The following is a 22,147-nucleotide window of genomic DNA, read 5'->3' on the forward strand; positions in this document are numbered from 1 at the left end:
GGAAAGAGTTCCTTAAGCTGAGGGAACAGCAGCGAACACCCAAATCCCAACAAACAAATGGGTAAAAGATTGTGAACAGTCTGTAGAATACAAAAATCCAATACCCATTTTTAAAGGTTTCAGCTTTTCAGTCATCTAGGAATTATAAAATAAAATGACAGATTTTATGCCTCTCACATTAGGAAATTTAAAAAAAATGATAATCTGTTGATAAAGGTATAATGAAATGAACACAAGGATACTGTTGACAGAAATATAAGTTGATAAAATTGTTCCCAAAAACAATTTAACAATATGTGCTAAGAGTCTTAAAGGAGTTCATATGCTCTGACCCTGTAATTTTACCTCTATGAATCTATTCTTGGGAAATACTTTTAGAGATACTAATTTAATATTTGCGCATGAGAATGTTCACTTCTGTCTCATTTATAATGGTTTAAAAAACAGAATGGATCAATGGCCAGCAAGGGAATGGTTAAGTGAATTATGATTTAGCCACAAGATATTAGGTATCTGTGTTTGGCAGAATTTTTTTTTTTTTTTTTTTTTGTGGTACATGGGCCTCTCACTGTTGTGGCCTCTCATGTTGCGGAACACAGGCTCCGGACGCGTAGGCTCAGCGGCCATGGCTCACGGGCCCAGCCGCTCCACGGCATGTGGGATCTTCCCGGACCGGGGCATGAACCCGTGTCCCCTGCATCGGCAGGCGGACTCTCAACCACTGCGCCACCAGGGAAGCCCTGGAAGAATTTTTTAGTTGCAAGTAACATAAATCAAATTCAAATTCACTTAAACAAAACGGCAAATTCATTGCTTCAGTGAAGGAAACTACAGAAAGAGTAGAGATGGTGCTGGCCTCAGGGATGCCCAGATCTAGGGGCTTGAACACTATCAAAATTCTCCATCCCACATCTGCATTCTTTTTCTGTATATTGTCTTCATTATCCCAGGATATGTCTAAGAAGCTGAGCTGATGACCATAAGCATCCTTAGGCTCTCATCCTTACAGGCTTGTGACCCACAGGAGAGAGTTACTCCCTGCCCATTGCAGTTAGAAAAATCATGAAGAATGACTCTAATTGTCTGGTGTGGGTCCCATGTCCATCACTGAACCATCACTGTGTCCAGGAATAGGATAGTATGACTGGCCTAGAAAGAGTCTTTTCCAGAAAGCAAGAAGCAGTGGTAAGATGGGGTGCTCAGTAGACTAAAACAATAATACTTTAACAGCTAAAAATCATTTCTGGACATCTTTAATTGCATGAAAGATGATCTTGTATGATAGCTATTGGAAAATTCCAGATTAAAAGTGCATTGTGTAATATGGTACCTGGTTTGCAAAGAAATCATATATACACACATACATGTTAATGCAAACATATACACACACATATACAAGTGATAATAAAAGACAGTACAAATAAATCAAAATAATAATAATAGTTATTTCTGAGTGGCAGGATAATAGGTGGTTTATATTTATTTATGTGTTTATGCTGTATTTTTCTGTATTTTCTACAGGTTTAGAAATGAGCACGAATTATTAAGAAAAAATGTATGCAAATAACAAATAGCCTAGAATAATTTTTCCTCAAGATACCTTTATAAAGAAGTGTTTATAGGCCTAAGTCTTACTATCTTGAGAGCTTCTGAGAACTGTTAATGAAGTGATTTTTACAAGATTTTGAGCTATTTTCCTCTTGTTCTAGAATATTGGAAGTGGAAATGGCAAATAAAATGACATTTGCGATACAGAGCCATTCATTCTGTAGAGTCTAATAATTAACGCTAAGCAATTCTTTACATTATCTCTGAAGTTTTCACATTTGGAAAATAATATGAAGTTTTTGTGCTGTTTTCTTTTTTCCCACCTTAAGCTCCATGTTAATGTGGTTCAAGCACTGAGCTTTGATCCTGTAGACTGAAGATAAATTCCTGTTTCTGTTAGCTACTTGTGGGATGTTCCACCAGCCAGTTTATCTTTCCAAGCTTTGATTTTCTCATCGGTAAATTGATTGCATCAAACTAGTCAAAAAAAAATTGAATAATTCTAACTAGGATATATGTGTCCTATGAACTTGTAATGTGTAAGAACTTTTAATGTGTAAGATAATTAGCTGGAAATGCTGCTCCAATGAAAAGGATTTTGGAGGAGAGAAACAAAGCGGAGTTTGCTTTTAGTCATTACTGAAAGGAAAAGTGTCATAACACTGGTTATACAGAGACCCTTCATCTCATGGTTTACTTGAACAATGGCCAAGCATAGCAGTCTTGGGCAGATGGAGAGGGCCTAGGGCCTGGTGTTAAAGCTGAACACTAAGGAATCAGATGCCTCAGGTGCTGACCACGGCACACCAGGACACAGAGGTTTCAGGCAGTCTAGACCAATGCTTACTAATAGAGGCAGTAAGATGGAGTGGTAGGGCATGGGGCATTGTGACAGGTGGGTAGGGCACAGCTAGGGGCCACATAGAGTGGACAGTGCCTACTACATTAGGTTTAGTTTTAGGACTTAGTTTCTTGGCTAAAGGAACTAGCAAAACAAAGGCAGGGCCCCAGCCTGATCCCAACTGACCCCTGAGAAGACTGGGGTCCCCTGCAGGTTTCAAAGTGAAGCCTAATTAAAAGAACAAGTGTAAAAACAGAGCTGGGTGTAAGGAGTGCTGCTTAGATGCAGGACAAGAGCACTAATCATAATGCACTACTGCTAAGCCCAATGGTATTAGTTTGGAAGGGTTCAAATGCTGAAAAATAGACTGCGTCATAGAAAAAGGGGGCAATGATCTTATCTGTACTTTGTTAGAAACATATGCCAAGATCCCTAATAATAATCGATTGATAGAGAACTTATTCCTCAAAAATAGAGTTTTCACACCCAATTTGTTCTATACATTTTCAAAAAGATAGGTAGATACAGATTTTCAAAAAGTTTTCTTATATTCTCACTCATATAGTTTTGAACAAGTGTTAGTGATAAATTAGAGAATGAGGGTTTACTGTTAGTAAGCTTAAATGGTTTCTGGTTTGAGGATAAGTTAGGATGGCAGTGAAGTTCACTGGGCTGGGTTGCTATATCTTGCTAACCAGAATTCTCCTTACAGACGATGGCATTTCTGCATCGTTTACAAGCGCCAAGTCTGTATTCAGCAGAAAGGCCCTGGTGAAGATGCAGCTTTTGAAGGATGTTGTGGGAAATGACACATACAGAATAAACAATAAATACGATGAAACATACCCACCACTCCCCATGGAAGAAGTCATGCAGCGGTCAGAGTTTGTTGCTGGACAGGAGGTGGAGTATGACTTACTTGTCAACAACTGTGAGCATTTTGTGACTTTGCTCCGCTATGGAGAAGGAGTTTCAGAGCAGGTGAGTCTTCTCTAGGAGAAACGGAAGTTTCTTACATTGGGAAAATAATAGCTACTGACTATGATCAAGTTTTCAGGCCTCAAACAAATGGAAAAGAACAAGAAAATATGAGAACACTGAAGGACAAAGGAGGGAATCGAGTTGCCCAAGTTCAAGCAGCAACTTCATGACCACACTGAGACTAGATCATTCGTATCATGAATTTGGGTTAGAGGGGACTTGAAGCAGAGTCAAGACCATAGCTTTCTGTCATTCTTATTGCCCTCTGTCCTTCAGTTTTTTTCCCATTACCCCACCATACAGCAATTAAATCAGTAACTTTATATACTGAAAAAAATATGCTGAAAAGAATGCTGACATTTTTGAGTGGGAGTTCATATGCTGAAAACATAGATGGTAAGAGGGAGATCCTTTTCCATTAGCTGAAAGAGGCTAACTGATGCCATAGCTTGGTGGCTTTGCAGATGTCTTCTGTTTCCTTGCAATGCTAGTTTCAAATAAATGTTGTGCTTTTGAGGAGATCCTTTGATTCACTGAGCTTTTGGAGGATTTTCAGTGAATTAATTGACTTTTAAAAAAATTATTTATTTTTTGGTTGCACCGGGTCTTAGTTGCAGCAGGCAGGCTCCTTAGTTGTGGCTCCAGGGCTCCTTAGTTGTGGCATGTGAACTCTTAGTTGCAGTATGCATGTGGGATCTATTTCCCTGACCAGGGATTGAACCCAGGCCCCCTGCATTGGGAGCTCGGAGTCCTATCCACTGTGCCACCAGGGAAGTCCCTGGTGGAGGACTTCCCCCACCAGAGGAAGTAGCTTATAGTTTTGTTATTTACCATCACTATTCGGTAGTATGTTAGATTCCTCACTAAAAGCATGCCCTTTCCTTACCTATCTTCCCACCAATCCAATTCCATCACTGATGTTTTAACCTAAAGATTTATTAAAGTGGTGTGAGAAAATGAATATATAAAGGCTTCCAGTGTCTTTAAATGGTGGATCTGTTATATAAATGTCTATTCTGAGGAATGAAGTTACAATTCTGCTCACGAAAGCTTGGGAAAATGGGAGATGGAACATAATGAAAGGATACATTTGTTTTTATTAAGAAGTAATTTAATTGGAAATTCATTTTTATTAGGAAGTCCATTACCATAATGAATGTTCTATTCACATGTAGCAATAAATTGCTTCTGATCCAAAACACAGAGGACATGCACACAAGTTTCAGCTCACCTTTGCATTGAAAAGTAGTGGTATGGCTAAGAAATAAAGTTTGTTAAAGACAAAGTTGTCCACTGCCCTCAATCAGTATTTTTTTTTTTAATGTGGCTAAATCAAAAGGAATTAGAGCCTTTTGCTTTGACTCTCACTTGTATAATCTATCATCTTTCCGCTTTTCATACCCAGATCAAGACCCATGAAAAAGTAACCATTTTTTTAACAACTAATAGAACTGTTCTTTAGCAGGTTCTGATGAAGATGGTGTAGTGACAGCCTTAAGGACACACCTAAGCTTTGGAATTCTGCTGATCTGAGCTAGAGCCCCATCTTCACCACTTCATAGCTGGATGACTTTGGACACATTGTTTATCAGTTTCCTAATCTATAAAGCGAGGTTGTTTTATAGATTGTTAGAGATTTTTAAAGCCTCTTAGCATACTCCGTTACATATTATTCATCCCAATAAAAAGTGTACTTTCATAGACTACTTTTAATTTCAGTATTTTAGCAATTTTATAGATCTTTGTTGACACTCTTCAGTAAAATTCTGTTGATCTAACAAACTACAGCACTCGAATTGTTATTTTTATTTCTATCAATAATTAATGGTGTTAGTACTAATAATAACTAATATTAGATTTGCTTTCCAGGGTCCCTTTAAGGCTTAGGGGTCTTGAGCATAGAACAGTATCCTTGGGAAATGGCTGTGTATTTCCCCCAATTTAAAAAACTATAAATACATAAAAAGGTTAGAAAGGCGGAAGGATTGTGGCCCCATCTTTTTCTTCTTTGTACTTTTCTGTATTTAAAAAAAAAATTAATGGACTTTACTTTTTAGAGTAGTTTTAAATTCACAGCAAAATTGAGCTGAAAGTATAGAGAGTTCCCACATACTCCCCCTCCCACACACATAAATGTGTCCTTCCCCACTGTCAACATCCTACAGCAGTGTGGTATATTTGTTACAAAAGATGAACCAACATTGGTACATCCTTATCAACCAGAGTCCATAGTGAAGGAAACCAGAATATGCCACCCCCATATATGTCAGTTTGGCATAAGGATTATTTTGAGCAATTGAGAGACAACTGAGTAGAAGCGGATGCAAGAAAAGCTCTCTGCCCTCCCGCTATTTACCTAAAAGCAGGACATAAATTTTCAAAGGTGTTCCTCCTCCCCACTGTACCAGGAAGAACAAAAGTTAATCATCAGGGACAACCAGTGGTTAATGTAAGACCCTTATCAGCCTAGAGAGGGCACTAGAGGTATCTACATAACAAACTACTCACAAGCCTCTGTTTACCATTATTTTCCTGTATGTTTACCTTCCCACAGACTGTTGCCCTTGGAAGGTGAACCACTTTCCTGTGTCCTGTCATTTCTCTACAAATTTATTATTCTTTGTTGAAGATGTTATATAAGCCTGAATTCTTTGTTTCTTATTTTATTTATTTATTTTTATGCAGCAGGTTCTTAGTTATGTATTTTATACATATTAGTATATATATGTCAGTCCCAATCTGCCAATTCATCCCACCACCACCACGCCCTGCCACTTTCCCTCCTTGGCGTCCATACGTTTGTTCTCTACATCTGTGTCTCTATTTCTGCATTGCAAACCAGTTAATCTGTACCATTTTTCTAGATTCCACATATATGTGCTTATATACGATATTTGTTTTTCTCTTTCTGACTTACTTCACTCTGTATGACAGTCTCTAGGTCCATCCACATCTCTACAAATGACCCAGTTTCGTTCCTTTTTATGGCTAATATTCCACTGCATATATGTACCACATCTTCTTTATCCGTTTGTCTGTCAGTGGGTGTTTAGGTTGATTCCATGACCTGGCTATTGTAAATAGTGTTGCAATAAACACTGGGGTGCATGTGTCTTTTTGAATTATGGTTTTCTCTGGGTCTATGCCCAGTAGTGGGATTGCTGGGTCATATGGTAATTCTATTTTTAGTTTTTTAGGGAACCTGCGTAACATCCTCCAAAGTAGCTGTATCAATTTACATTCCCACCAACAGTGCAGGAGGGTTCCCTTTTCTCCATACCCTCTCTAGCATTTGTTGTTTGTAGATTTTCTGATGATGCCCATTCTAACCAGTGTGAGGTGATACCTCATTGTAGTTTTTTTTTTTTCCCGGTATGCAGGCCTCTCACTGTTGCGGCCTCTCCCATTGTGGAGCACAGGCTCCGGACGTGCAGGCTCAGCGGCCATGGCCCATGGGCCCAGCCACTCCGCAGCATGTGGGATCCTCCCGGACCGGGGCACGAACCCGTGTCCCCTGCATCGGTAGGCGGACTCTAAACCACTGAGCCACCAGGGAAGTCCCTTATTGTAGTTTTGATTTGCATGTCTCTAATAACCAGTAATGTTGAGCAGCTTTTCATGTGCCTCTTGGCCATCTATATGTCTTCTTTGGAGAGATGTCTGTTTAGATCTTCTGCCCATTTTTGATTGGGTTGTTTGTATTTTTAATATTGATCTGCATGAACTGTTTATATATTTTGGAGATTAATCCTTTGTCCGTTGATTCGTTTGCAAATATTTTCTCCCATTCTGAGGGTTGTCTTTTCATCTTGTTTATGGTTTCCTTTGCTGTGCAAAAGCTTTGAAGTTTCATTAGGTCCCATTTGTTTATTTTTGTTTTTATTTCCATTTCTCTAGGAGGTGGGTCCAAAAGGATCTTGCTGTGATTTATGTCAGAGTGTTCTTCCTAGGTTTTCCTGTAAGAGTTTTATAGTGTCCGGTCTTACATTTAGGTCTTTAATCCATTTTGAGTTTATTTTTGTGTATGGTGTTAGGGAGTGTTCTAATTTCATTCTTTTACATGTAGCTGTCCAGTTTTTCCAGCACCACTTATTGAAGAGGCTGTCTTTTCTCCATTGCATATCCTTGCCTCCTTTGTCATAGATTAGTTGACCATAGGTGCATGGGTTTATCTCTGGGCTTTCTATCCTGTTCCATTGATCTATACTTCTGTTTTTGTGCCAGTACCATATTGTCTTGATTACTGTAGCTTTGTAGTGTAGGCTGAAGTCAGGGAGTCTGATTCCTCCAGCTCCGTTTTTTTCCTGCAAGATTGCTTTGGCTATTCGGGGTTTTTTGTGTTCCATTTCTGTAAAAAATGCCATTGGTAATTTGATAGGGATTGCATTGAATCTGTAGATTGCTTTGGGTAGTATAGTCATTTTCACAATACTGATTCTTCCAATCCAAGAACATGGTATATCTCTCCATCTGTCTGTGTCATCTTTTTTTTTTTAATTTTTAATTTTATTTATTTATTTATTTTTATTTTTGGCTGTGTTGGGTCTTTGTTTCTGTGCGTGGGCTTTCTCTAGTTGCGGCGAGCGGGGGCCACTCTTCATCACAGTTGCAGGCCTCTCACTGTCGCGGCCTCTCTTGTTGCAGAGCACAAGCTCCAGACACACAGGGTCAGTAGTTGTGGCTCATGGGCCTAGTTGCTCTGCAGCATGTGGGATCTTCCCAGACCAGGGCTCAAACCCGTGTCCCCTGCATTAGCAGGCAGATTCTCAACCACTGCACCACCAGGGAAGCCCCTGTTTATGTCATCTTTGATTTCTTTCATCACTGTCTTATAGTTTTCTGAGTACAGGTCTTTTTCCTCCTTAGATAGGTTTATTCCTAGTTATTTTATTCTTTTTGTTGCAATGGTGAATGGAATTGTTTCCTTAATTTCTTTTTCTGATCTTTTGTTGTTAGTGTATAGGAATGCAAGAGATTTCTGTGCATTAATTTTGTATCCTGCTACTTTACCAAATTCATTGATTAGCTTTAGTAGTTTTCTGGTGGCATCTTTAGGATTCTCTATGTATAGTATCATGTCATCTGCAAACAGTGATGATTTTACTTCTTCTTTTCCAATTTGTATTCCTTTTATTTATTTTCTTCTCTGATTGCCATGGCTAGGACTTCCAAAACTATGTTGAATAATAGTGGTGAGAGTGGACATCCTTGTCTTGTTCCTGATCTTAGAGGAAATGCTTTCAGTTTTTCACCATTGAGAATGATGCTTGCTGTGGGTTTGTCATATATGGCCTTTATTATGTTGAGGGAGGTTCCCTCTCTGCCCACTTTCTGGAGAGTTTTTATCATAAATGGGTGTTGAATTTTGTTGAAAGCTTTTTCTGCATCTATTGAGATGATCATATGGTTTTTCTCCTTCAATTTGTTAATGTGGTGTATCACACTGATTGATTTGGGTATATTGAAGAATCCTTGCATCCCTGGGATAAATCCCACTTGATCATGGTGTATGCTCCTTTTAATGTGTTGTTGGATTCTGTTTGCTAGTATTTTGTTGGGGATTTTTGCATCTGTATTCATCAGTGATATTGGTCTGTAATTTTCCTTTTTTGCATTATCTTTGTCTGGTTTTGGTATCAGGGTAATGGTGGCCTTGTAGAATGAGTTTGGGAGTGTTCCTTCCTCTGCAATTTTTTGGAAAAGTTTGAGAAGGATGGGTGTTAGCTCTTCTCTAAATGTTTGATAGAATTCACCTGTGAAGCCATCTGGTCCTGGACTTTTGTTTGTTGGAAGATTTTCACTCCCAGTTTCAATTTCATTATTTGGGATTGGTCTGTTCATATTTTCTATTTCTTCCTGGTTCAGTCTTGGAAGGTTATACCTTTCTAAGAATGTGTCCATTTCTTCCAGGTCGCCCATTTTATTAGCATAGTGTTGCTTGTAGTAGTCTCTTATGATGCTTTGTACTTCTGCAGTGTCTGTTGTAACTTCTCCTTTTTCATTTCTAATTTTATTGATTTGAGTCCTGTTCCTCTTTTTCTTGATGAGTCTGGCTAAAGGTTTACAATTTTGTTTATCTTCTCAAAGAACCAGCTTTTAGTTTTATTGATCTTTGCTATTGTTTTCTTTGTTTATTTCTGCTCTGATCTTTATGATTCCTTTCCTTTTACTAACGTTGTGTTTTGTTTGTTCTCCCTCTTTGAGTTACTCTTCCCTGAATTTCTCCCATGGTATATGAGATATGCAAGTTAATAAACTTCTGTTTGCTTTCCTCTTATTACAGAGCCTCAGCTGAGAACTTGTTATGGGTAAAGGAAACAATTTTCTTCCCCTAAAATAGTTAACATAAGGTTTCACTCTTTATGTTGTAAATTCTGTTAGTTTTGACAACTGTGTAATGACATCCTGTATACTCTGCTTAATCATTCCCTCTTTCTCTAAATCTCTGGCAACCACTGATTTTTTTTTTTTTTCTTACTGCCCTGTAGTTTGTCTTTCCCAGAATGTCATATAGTTGAAATCATACTAAGCAATACGCACTTAAAATTCTTCCATGTCTTTTCATGGTTTGGTTGCTCATTTCTTTTTATTGCTGAAGAATATTCCCTTGTCTGGATGCACCACAGTTTATTTTTCCACTCACCTACTGAAGGACATCTTGGCTGCTTCCCAATTTTGGTAATTATGAAAAAAAAGCTGCTGGAAACATTTGCATGTAGGTTTTTTGTGGATGTTAATTTTTGACTCATTTGGATAAACACAAAGTATTATGATTGTTTGATCATACGGTAAGAGTATGTTTAGTTTTGTAAGAAACTGCCCAGCTGTCTTCCAAAGTGGCTGTACCATTTTGAATTCCCACCAGCAATGAACGAGAGCTTCCTGTTGCTCCAAATCTTTAGCATTTGGCACTGTCAGCGTTTTGGAGGTTAGCCATTCTGATAGGTACATGGTTGTATCTCCATTGTTTTAATTTGCAATTCCTTAAATATGTATGATGTTGGACATCTTTTCATGTATTATTTGCTATCTGCATATCACATTTAGTGATGTGTCTCTTGAGATCTTTAGCCCAATTTTAATTGGGTGGCTTGCTTGTTTTCATATTGTTGAGTTTTAAGAGTTCTTAGCATATTTTGGAAAACAATCTTTTATCAAATATGCCTTTCACCAATGTTTTCTTCCAGACTGTGGCTTGTCTTTTCCTTATTTTTACAAATTCCTAAAATCAACATTTCTCACTGTTCGGGTCTAAACAAGTTATTAAAATGTGTCTATCTCTGTGGAAGATAGCAGCACCCTTGCATGGGCCTGGACAAGCTGACAGACAGTACACCCTGACTGTGTTTCTTTGCATAGCACTGCAGCCTTAGAGTCTTGGGGGAAAAGGGATTTTGATAACCCCTACAGTCATCTGTGACCCAGCTAAACTGATGTCCGGACCCAGCTGCTTCAGTTATAGCTAACACTTCACTGGGCATGTATATATAGATCCTCAGAATGGGGTGTTTACCATGCCCCCCCACCCCGAAAGCCCTGTAAAGGATGAAGTGTGCAGGATAGGATTTGGTGATCTTATAATCCTAAATCAGCCATGAGGTAAAAGCTCTTGTTCATGCTGTTTCACCACAAAAATCCTGGGATTTTATAATCTTGCAGGTCAGATCCCATTACACATAACTCTAAGGGATTGTCCAAATTACATGTGATTTTTCCATTTAGAATGCAACTTGAAAAAAATAAATGTTTGGGATTTGGGAAACTGCATGCTGGAAGTGGCTTTATTATAATTGTATCTTGCCTGTGCAATCTCAGGGGATTTTGAGTTAGTATTAAGTTGTCTGTCCCCTCCCCAGTTCTCTTAGATTTATGGGATTTCTCTCACGTGTAATGTTTCTAGTGGTTGAAATATACCCAGTGAGTTAGGACTGCATCTAGCTGGGGCCACCCCACCCACAGGATCCTGCCATTTTCTCTGCTGCCATTTGATATCTCTGTTTAAAGACACCAATTGCACCATCCTGTTTTTGCATTGCCTGCCATATTTTCCTGTATCAGCCCTCCTTGGAATCTCAGCATCTGCCTGGAATTGCATGAGGTTTGGGCTTGGTTTATAATCCTACTCCCTGTCTGATTATTGATTCTGCTCCTCTTCGGAATTTTGTCTGGTATCTTGTATCTCCCAGCCCCTTTTTGCTCCCCATGGGCTATGTGGGTAGCTCTATGCTATAGTGAATTCTGACTCTCTCCTGGGAAGCAACTTAAGTAGCAACTAATTAAAAATTACAAATAAAAGAAATAACCAACCAACCAAATACATTAAATTAGAATTGTAAACTAAAATAGGATTTTTCAGTTGTTTGCCAGTGTCATTCTCTTTGGCAACTGGGGGGACGGTAACAGAGCAGGGAGTTATAATTATAGGCCTCGTCCCTACAGACCACAGGATGATGCAATGAAGTGAATACTTTTGCCATTGTGCTTCTGTCCTGGCTAGAACCCATGCTGCCTGTTTCCCATAGGGAACCCACAGTTAGGGAGGGAACATTATGTGGCATATAGGGGTGGCAGGCTCCGTGGTGGAGGGCTGTGGGTTAGACAAAGGGCATGCTCCAGTGTGAGCTGGGTCACACTTTCCAGCATTGGGGCTGGTCTCCAGAGTAATTTAGGAAAAATGTTTTGCTTTATTTGAAAGCCCGATTCTTAACTCCCAGAGAATAACTGTTGTTTTCAGAATACCTGATGACTCTGAAGTATCTGAATGTGACCTTTGGGTCATAAAATTGCACTGCAGATGGAAGGCGATATTAGTTGAGTGCCATGAAACCATGAATATTCATCAGTTCCATCATGATGATGATGATTAATACCCTTGAAGATATAATTGTCTGAGCTCCTTTATGGACAATTGAGCTTGAGAGTGGTTCATTTTCGTTTGTCTACATGAGAAATTACTTTTTGACATGATAGTTAACATCAGTATTGACTTCTCTTGAAGTTTGTTTATCAGAATAGAAAGTGTATCTACCAAATAAGAGCCTATAGGTATTTAGCTCAAGTCACATCCCTGAATTATTTTCCTAACAGACATTAAGTCAAGGAACACACACACACACACACACACACACACACACACACACACACACACACACACGGGTCCATCCAAATGCTGTCATCTTTTTAATAGACTTCTTGAATGAGTGCTCCCACTTTCTTATCATGTCTACACCCCTCTACCAATTCACACACACACACACACACACACACACACACACAGGATATTCACCTTGATACAGAATCAAACAAACCAGTATGTGTTTACGGGGTAGGGGTTTCACAGGGGGAGAACACATGGTTCAAGACTAAACTATATCTAAACATCCTGTTGGTACGACCTCCCTCGGACAAATCACTTTTAACTTCTCAAGTTTTACAAAACAGGAGTAATGCTACCTCCCAGGGGTACTATGACAATTATTAGGAATTGTGGCATAATGAGTTTGTAAACTCTCAGAAGCTATAAAAATATGAGGAATCTTGGGCTTCCCTGGTGGCGCAGTGGTTGAGAATCTGCCTGCTAATGCAGGGCACATGGGTTCGAGCCCTGGTCTGGGAGGATCCCACATGCCGCGGAGCAACTAGGCCCGTGAGCCACAACTACTGAGCCTGCGCGTCTGGAGCCTGTGCTCTGCAACAAGAGAGGCCGTGATAGTGAGAGGCCCACGCACCGCGATGAAGAGTGGCCCCCAGTTGCCCAACTAGAGAAAGCCCTCGCACAGAAACGAAGACCCAACACAGCAAAAATAAAATAATTAATAAAATCCTACCCCCAACATCTTCTTAAAAAAAAAAAAATGAGGGATCTCTACCTACGTGTATTTCTATCTTTGTCATAATTATAATAATTATAAATTTATTTCATCTGCATACAGAATTTTAATTTTGCATTGGGTTTTAAATTCATCCATTGTACATTAAAATGGGTCTTCAGTTTAGGAAACAAGCTAAAGCTGGGGTTTAGGACACTGAGATGCTTTTAGAATAAGATGTGTTTTTGTTTGTTTCCTGTTTCCTTATAGGCCAACCGAGCAATAAGTACCATTGGGTTTGTGGCAGCTGCCGCTGGTGCCTTCTCTTTCCTTGGCTTGTTTCCAAAAAGACTAAGAGCAAAATACTATTAATTTACTGAAGAGATATTGGAGCTGAAGGAATTTGTGAGGAGGAAAAGAAACTTGGGATGAATACTTATTTTCAATATATCATTATTGTTCCAAATTCCAATGATGGATGGCAGGCTCTTTAATAAACTGTTTACTGGTATTGTCTCATCACTGAGCCATGGAAATTTTTCTCCCTACTAGCATAGATTTCCTGTGGCAGCTTGAGTAAGAAGCAGTAGCCTTTTGAGTGAACCAGCAGAGGATCTTAATATCACATCATCATTTATCTTCTATAAATATTGTTTTCCTTTCCCCTGAGGGTAACTATTTTGTATTTGCCAGAGGGATAAAGAACCTTTTATATGTGATTTTGAAAAAAAATGTTAAGAGCCCCAAATTTTGGGGTTGACATCAAAATTCATATTCCTTTTCTGGTGAGAAAAGAATTTTGGAAATTCAGCATTTGGTTAGGCAGCTTGAAGAACTTTTGATTAATAATCCATTTGAAGCTGAACACCCATCTCCTTGCTCCTGTGTAGATGGGGGCAGGGGGTGAACGGGAGAAGGAACTCTCGGCTCCAGTGTTTCGGACCCAGTGATTTCCCTGGAAGCGACTCATTTGTGAGGAATATGTGAGAAGCTGGAGTGGGCTGTTACTTCTACAAAGCTCCATCATTCCCTTTGGATTTTGAAGTATTTCAAGAGTTTGACCCTCTTAACCTTAGCAAGAGATTATTAAATATAGGTTTAAGGTGCCATATTTAGAAAACAATATCCTGTGTTACTTTTTAAGGCTTTTACTATGTCAAGGAGTGTCATGACTTTACTCTTGCATTTTACTGATTATGTGTTGAATGAAACACACTACTTTTTAATACCTTTCCAGTGGAATTCTTATCGGCAGCAGGTGGGGAGAAGTGGATGCAGGTCTCTATACCCTGGGATTATATCAGATATTATAACGTTACCCTCAAACAACACTGCCAGCTAATGACATCCTTATTGTGCCATCATTAAAAGTATGGCCTTAAATAAAGGAAAAGGTTAAGTAAATTTAGGGGGTTCGGGATGGAATGAGGGAACCAGGAATATGGTAGATAAAGTAACTAAACAGATGACTCAGTGAAAGTCTTGGACCTATTAAACTGATTTAAGATTTTACTCCCAGGCCAGAAATACTTTACAATCTAATTGCAGGGTTAAGAATAATGATAACAGAAGGGGTCATGTGCTACCATCAGGGCAAGTAGAGACCCTGTCTCTCTTCCTGTTCCCTGACTAATCCCTTCCCTTTCTTATGGCACCATTTCTGTTTGCAGATAAACCCCCTTCCTGCAGATAAACTCTCTTCCCCCTTCTGGGAGGTGTGTCTCCTACCTGAGAGCATGAGGTGTGTCTCCTACCTGAGAGCATGATCCAAAATTATCCCTGCATTTTTATTCTAAATTCGGTTTCATATCCCTTTTATGTCCTACTCTCAATAGTAAAATTATAAAAGCAAAAAAAAAGGCTCTTTCCTAGTATTGACTAATCAGGGTGAGATTGGCAGCAGCTTAATGTGTTCTGTCTCCCTGGGTGTGCTTACTTTTTATAAAGGTAACTGCAGAGGACAAATCTTAGCCCTAAACAGGAGACTGGGGTGTGGTGAAATTTCCACACTGGCCTATGGGTGAGGGAATGGAATTGGCAGCACAGAGGACATCCTGAGGATCCTCAGGTCAAACCCTTCTAGAGGACTCTGAACATGTCCCCTCCAGAAGGCAGTCCTAGCAATACTGAAAAAAAGTCACAAGTGTGCTTTTAAATTAAATTCATGGATTCATTTTTCACAGGTAGTGTTCAAGTCTCTAGCAGTTTTCAGCCTTAGAGGTAAGCTCACAAAGTTAGCCATCAGTCTTCTCAAAAAGTGGCCACTCTTGGTGATGGGTCGTTTAAGGCTGTCTGGTTGTTTTTCCTATAGGTGATCATTTGATTATGTGGCCGTGTTCATTGTGCTTTTGTCAAACATTTTTCCCAAGACTACTTAACCTTTCTCTGAGTGTATTTTTAATGAAGTCTAGTGTAGAGTCCAACTTTATCATGTCCAGTCCCCACCTTCAAAAAAGATGTGTGAAATAAAGATCATCGCCTATCGGATACCTAATTGGTTGTTGAAAACCTGAGTGGTGGGAGGCTGTACATTCGTTGAAAAAAGATTTAAAAAAAAATCTTTTTATGCTATCTACATGTCATAGTGTATCAATTGAATCTTCTCATTCTAAAGGTCAAATTACTAAATACAGATATTTCAGCTCAAGGAAACTGAGCTGCCCGTGTTTTAGGTTGACATGTATTTCTTAACCATAAGCTAAATTAGACACGTTTAAAAATTGTCACTCTCCAAGAGCTGCACATCCAAGAAAAGATTAAAAATAAAATAAAATATAAAATGTTTGTTTGAATAGGAATTTGCATTTATGCTGCTGGTTTATGTAAAAAGCATATAATACTATTTACAGCAACGAAATACTGAAATTTGAAAACACTTTTTCAATCCTAAAGATTTCAGAATTGTAAAGACATGATTGAATCTGTGCATCACAGCATTAGGCACGTAATGGGCACTCTTAGAATGGGACTGGTTAACTAATTGCCTATGACCCACTAAAGATCTGTTTAATTAGCAAAATTAGATTTATGCTTACAAGGAAAGCTTAGTAGGGAATTTAAAATGTTCACTAGGAATAAATATCCTCTCAAGGTCACAGTTAGGTTGATATATGTTAAAGGTAATAAAGTGCAGAATATATTTGTAAAGCATGTACCCGTTCTTGTGGTCCTTAATGTGCATCTGATAATTGATTTAGATTATGAAAAGATGAAATGGAACTTAAGTCATTTAGCATCCTGAGAATTGTCATGCTGTAGATACAAACATTATGGGTCCCTTCCTTAGGACTGCTTCTTTTAAGATGAGCAATGCTGGGTCTGGGCCAACTTTTGGAGTTAGAACTTGAGATTTTCCTCTGTCAGTAATAAAAAGCAAATAAAGGTGCCATCCTTCTTTGAGTGAAAAGTACATTTTAATAGCTTATTGCATTACCTTTGTGATCTACTCTGGACCTTCTAGCTCACAGGCCCCAAAACAATATACTTTGGGAGATGCCAACTTTGGTGGAGTTTGCTTAGATGTTAGCTGTGCCCGAGCCAAGATTATAGGCAATTATCAGACACCTCCATCATTCTCCACTTCCACACTTACCACAGTTAGAGCTGAATTTTCTGAAGTAAATTTCAATTCTTGTTTCTCTATTAAAACCATATAAAGAAGCAAACCGAGGAATTCTGTGACCTTGGGAAAAGATATATGCATAAATGTTCTTTGCAAGTGAATATAAGGTTAAGTAAACATGTGACAATTTATTGAGAGAAGCTTTTTTTTTTCAGATCCCTTTATTTCCATAGATGAAAGTAAAAATATGTTGATGAAACTTTCAAAGATCAAACTGTCCTTCATTTTTTCTTTCTTCTATTGATGTTCATACTATTAATTTTACTACCGTGAAAAGTTGTGCATTTTAACCAGGATAATGCTATGCATTGTGAATAAAGTTTGTTAGGAAACAAATGATACTCTAGGAAATGCATTATTTTTCTCAATGGTAGAGGATACAGTCAAAATAAGCACATTTAAGGTCCTTTGTTGCAAGGCTCAATACACTGAGAAGTGCACTTTGAATCTTCAGATGGAGAAAGAAAAGATAAGGGTAGACTATCATCACCTCTCTACAGTGTTTTAGTTTCTGGGTAAAAGAGGGATGCTGTTAACAATTCTGATTACAATCTGGTCCAAAAATGTTGTTCTGTGGTTTGGCCTCCCAATTCGAGTTTTTCTTTTGGAATCTGTTCAGAGCTTTCATAGCCTTGGTTGATGTAGAATCCATTTGTGCCATCGCCTGAATAATCTGTCCTGGCCAGGTTGGGTCTTCTGCCAGTTTTGTTTTTTTTTTGCCAGTTCTTATATTGACTTTTAGAATGGATTCCAAATTTTTTCTTGATCAATAGCCAGAGCTCTCTATTTTGAAGGATGGCATCCTGGAAAATCAGGTGGAAAAAACAATTAAACCATCATCCACTTCCCCTGGCAGCCAGGTTGCTTACTGCCACCCCTTGTTTTCTCAGGCCTTGCTCTAAAGGTGCTTATTACTGATGCTCTGTGGCCCCTTCTCTCTGCAGCCCCACGAAACCTAGCAGCTCCCTGGGTTCTTTCCCTTGAGAATTGAGAGCATGCTTGTGTTCACAGAAATCTCCAAAAGCTTACAGCCTTTCATTTCCACAGATTTGCTAGTTCAATCCTGGCTGGCAATTCACTTAGAATTATTTTACTGCCGGACTGAAATGATAACAAAATAATGTACTCAAAATCAAGAGAAGAAAAAAAATCACTGCTACCTGCCCCATGCCACAAAGAAGGTGTCAAATAATGGTTTGTTGGATGAATGAATGAACTCTAGAAAGCAAATGGGTTTTGCTTTCCATTTTTTTTGGGGGGGGGGTCTCTTTTTTCTGTGTTTACAAGTGCACACAATTTTTATGCATTTATAATAATAGAATTGGTCAACTCTTGCATTCCACTTTTGTTTATACTAGACTCTCTGTCATATACAGTTTGTAGCTACCATCTTCTCAATAATCATTTTTAATGATTGTATAACATCTCTTCAAGTTGCTGTATTACTATTTATTTAAACAGCATCTCTACTTCTGAACGCTTGAGTTGAATTTAATATTTTACCACTGTAGATAATACTATGATGAAAACCTTCATACATACAAGTTTCTTCTCTCTTTTTAGGTTGTTTTTTTAAAATAAAGTCTCAAAAATGCAGTTCCTTTGACTGTGAGAAATTGTATGTGCATTGTGTACAATGGGATGTTTGTATATAAATGTATTTTTTCTTCATTTGGTTGATGCCTTTTCCCAAGAAACTTCAGTACATGAATCTTTTTATTTAACTGTCCCTTAAAAAATAGTACCTGAGCCTTTCACTGAGTAGGTAAAGTCATTTAGTGACACTGAGTAGAAGAGAAATGCTATAGGAGAAGACCTTCAAAGGGTAAGAATTGACTAGAATGAACAATGGCTTCCCTTCTCTCTTAATTAAGGAAGCCTTCCTGAAGATAGTTCTTCACTCTAAAAGGTCTCATTGAATTTTAGAGCTAGAAGGTCACCTGGTCTAGTCTCTACCAGATTATTAAAAATACTAGGAAAGTACAATGCAATGCCTTCATGTGAGACAAAATTAGTTAATTTGATGTTTTGCTTTCTACACTACAGATACTGAGAGCATTTCTACGCAGCCTTCAAAGAATTTCTCATTTCCCCCAAAGAGAACATGTGCAGTATCACTTTGGGGGATAAAAGTGATTGCTCTAAAAAATGAGCATCTGTTGAGAGTCAGTCCTTTATTTATCTCCCCAGGAAAATAATAAGAGCTATACAGAGATTTCTTTACCTCTACAAAGAAGGCCACACAGAAGTGGGTGAGGGCTGCCACCAAAATTGAAATCCTCCATGATGTGATGGTTAGGATGAACTGTTGAAAAAGAAATGTTACCTTTATACTTTGCATACCTTACACTTCAAAAGAACACCTATTATCTAATTTAATTTATGTATTTGTAAATAACTCTTTGGGCTTGGAGGGTTGGCATTACTCTCTCCACTTTACAGATGAGAAGGTCAGTACCTTGCCCAAGGAATCGACGCCAATAAATAAATGGCACAGCCAGAATTCAAATCAGATCTGACTGCCTCTTGCCCTGTGTTCCCTCCACTGCCTGACAATAGACACAGAGTAAACGTGCCCTGGGTCGCAGACATGAGACTGGACACATTGGAGCCTGTGTGTCTCTCTTCATTTTTATCTTCTCAAATAGAGGGAAGATTAAATCATTCATCTAATAATATTATTACTTCTAATTCTCCCAAAGCAAAAGCTACCTGGAGTTCATTCTTTCAGTAAAATTGACATATGAGTTAAAGAAACAAAAGGGGGACAGAAGTTCACGTTTATTTTGATAGAAACTAGGTGAAAAATTTTTGAACAATGTTCCCAGCCCTAAATCTAATGGCTTGATGAAAGTTGAACCTGCCCAACCCACCTCCTTTTAAGGATTAGAGGATACACCTTGACCACCAGATACACTTATTTAATAGGTGTGAGAGCTACAACTTTCCATGGACACTTATTTAATAGGTGTGAGAGCTACAACTTTCCATGGCTGCTTCCATAGCAAAAGAATAGTTATGCAGGTCCCTTTCAGACCCTAAAGTGTATAGAATACGTAGGATGACTGTGAAGAGGGTGGGCTGCGTTTAGGACTGAAGCCACAGACCTTCCGCAGTGTCTAAATGCTCACCTTTGATTCTCATCCCTATTCTGATAGGGGTTATTTCAAAGTAACACTATGTTATTTTTTCCCCTAAGTGGAGACAGCTTTTGTTAGGGCTGTGAAATAGGCTCCCTGGCTAAAAGGGTGGTCTGGAGAAGGCTGTAAGATTCAGCAGTGGGTCAGATGGTAGTGGATAGACTGGCCCTTTTCCTCCTGCTGCCACCACCCTGATCTGGGAGGTCTCTTTTCCATCTGTTAGATGGCCACATTGCTTTGGAATTTGCTTCTGTGATGCTCTCTGCTCCTAGCTTCTGAGCTACTTGAGAGTGGTGACTACATCTTACTCTTTGTAACCCCAGTGCCAAGCCCACCCTGGAGCTTGATGTTTTGTAAATGACTGAATGGTCTGGGTTTTCATTTCCTAACTGCTTCTCTCTCCACAGCCTCTCTGCTCTCACATACAGCCTTCCTGCTGTCATCTAACGAATCTGTCTTAGGTGCCCCGCTGAAAAACCTGACCAGATATCTTCAAGGACTCCCATTGTTCTCAGCATAGAGTCAAAACATCACTGTCCGCCTACCTCCATCCGTGCCTATTCCGCAGCATGCTGCCTCAGTCTTAGCTAATTTTCCAGGTGTTCTGTGAAACAAGGCTTGCTGTTGATTTTTCTCTCTGCCACCCTACATTCTTTTGCATTTCCAAGGCAAAAGAGAATCATTCAGCCCTCTCTGTTTGTGCTTAGGCTGTTGTCCTGCCTGGGACTATACCCGCCTCCTACTTAGCAAAATCTAGCCTATCCTTATGGACCCAGATCAAGTTTCATCTCCTGCATGAAATCTCCTATGGCAGGAGGATCCTGCCCCAGGGAGAGCTCCTCCTTCTTATGTCCTTCCCACTTCTCTCTATTTTACACTCTCTTCAAGCATGGACGGCCTCAGGTGGCCATGCCATCGTTTCACTTGGGTATGGCTCATCTTTGAAACAAAACAAGAGGTAGAGGGCAAGAGTCAATCTTTCTCTTTCTTTTATTTCTCTCACAATGCTGGGTCCCAAAATGGGCTCAATAACTTCTTAATAAATTTAATTTTAACCCAGTGCACCCTGGGTCCAGTGATGCCCACTGAACTGAAATTCCTTACAGTCACTGCCTTACAGACAGAACACAATTGTCCTATAAGTCTATTTTTTTTCTCACACTTCACAATTACATTATAAAGGATTTCTACTATATGATTTAAAAAATAAACTTGAAGGATTAATTATTGTATTAGTATAACATGGAAAAATAAAATATCCAAACCGGGTGTTCCAGGTATGAACAGAACAAATGAACCCGGCTGATGACCCTAATAACATGAAAACACTCAGAGGCTAGTGTGTGTGCGATGGAGACATGCTATTTGCTCTTCTAGTAAATGAGAATAGCCTCACAACATTCAGTGGCCAGAGAGGATATCAGAGTAAATGACTTGCAAATTACAGTGCAAATGTGGTCCCACTGCACATGAGAGTCACGGATGTCAGTCATGTGCCTCCATCCCACGGTATATATCTTGAAAATCAGAAAACAGAATGGAAATTGTGAGGCCCAAGGCAGATACCAGCAGAAGTGAGAATATATCTGAAGAAATAGCAAACAGTATTTTTAGATGCTAAAGGAATGTTTCCTATAATTTGGCACACACGTTGTAGAATCAATTATCTCTGTTGGGCAAATACCAGATACATCTTCAGATGTTTTGAAATATCCTCATATGTTTTAAAATATGTTCTAATGCTTGCAAGACAAAGGTGATATCTTAAAAATCTTTCCTTCAAAGGCTGAGCCTAGAAGCTGTTAATTAAACATATTCTAGTAAACTCCATAAAGGAGTTACCTCAACTGAGGAGTCCTTGGGGCTGGGACACCCTGCAGTGACCAGCCCATGTAAATGGTCACCAGAGAGATCCTGATGCTTTATCACCTCAGGTCTAGTGTCGTTCATGAATAAATAAACAGTCATTCTTCTTGGTGACACCCCACTCTTCTTCATTGCCTAGAGAATAAAGTCCAAGGGTCTTGAATGATTGACATTCAAGGCCTTCCACAATCTGGTTCCAATCAGCCTTTCTAAACTGATCTCTGGTTGCTCTTGCCTATGTGCCAGGAAAGTTAAACCACAAACCTGCTGCTTCCACAGAGGCCCAACACTTCTGTGCCTTGGTTCATAAAATACCCTGCGTAGATGATATTCTTCCAGT

At 39.0% G+C, this 22,147-nt stretch overlaps 1 protein-coding gene across 1 annotated transcript in view; it reads left to right on the plus strand.

The window, feature by feature from the left end:
* The window catches only part of PLAAT1 (phospholipase A and acyltransferase 1), a 14,918-nt gene extending 1,367 nt beyond the window's left edge, over window positions 1-13,551 (plus strand). The window contains exons 3-4 of the mRNA XM_007457593.1: window positions 3,102-3,370; window positions 13,450-13,551. Of these exons, the coding sequence (XP_007457655.1) occupies window positions 3,102-3,370; window positions 13,450-13,551 (371 nt within the window). The remainder of the gene's footprint in view (window positions 1-3,101; window positions 3,371-13,449) is intronic.
* The last annotated feature ends 8,596 nt before the right edge of the window (window positions 13,552-22,147 follow it).

Source organism: Lipotes vexillifer, unplaced genomic scaffold (assembly GCF_000442215.2).
Source record: "Lipotes vexillifer unplaced genomic scaffold, Lipotes_vexillifer_v1.1 scaffold425, whole genome shotgun sequence".
NCBI lineage: Eukaryota > Metazoa > Chordata > Mammalia > Artiodactyla > Lipotidae > Lipotes > Lipotes vexillifer.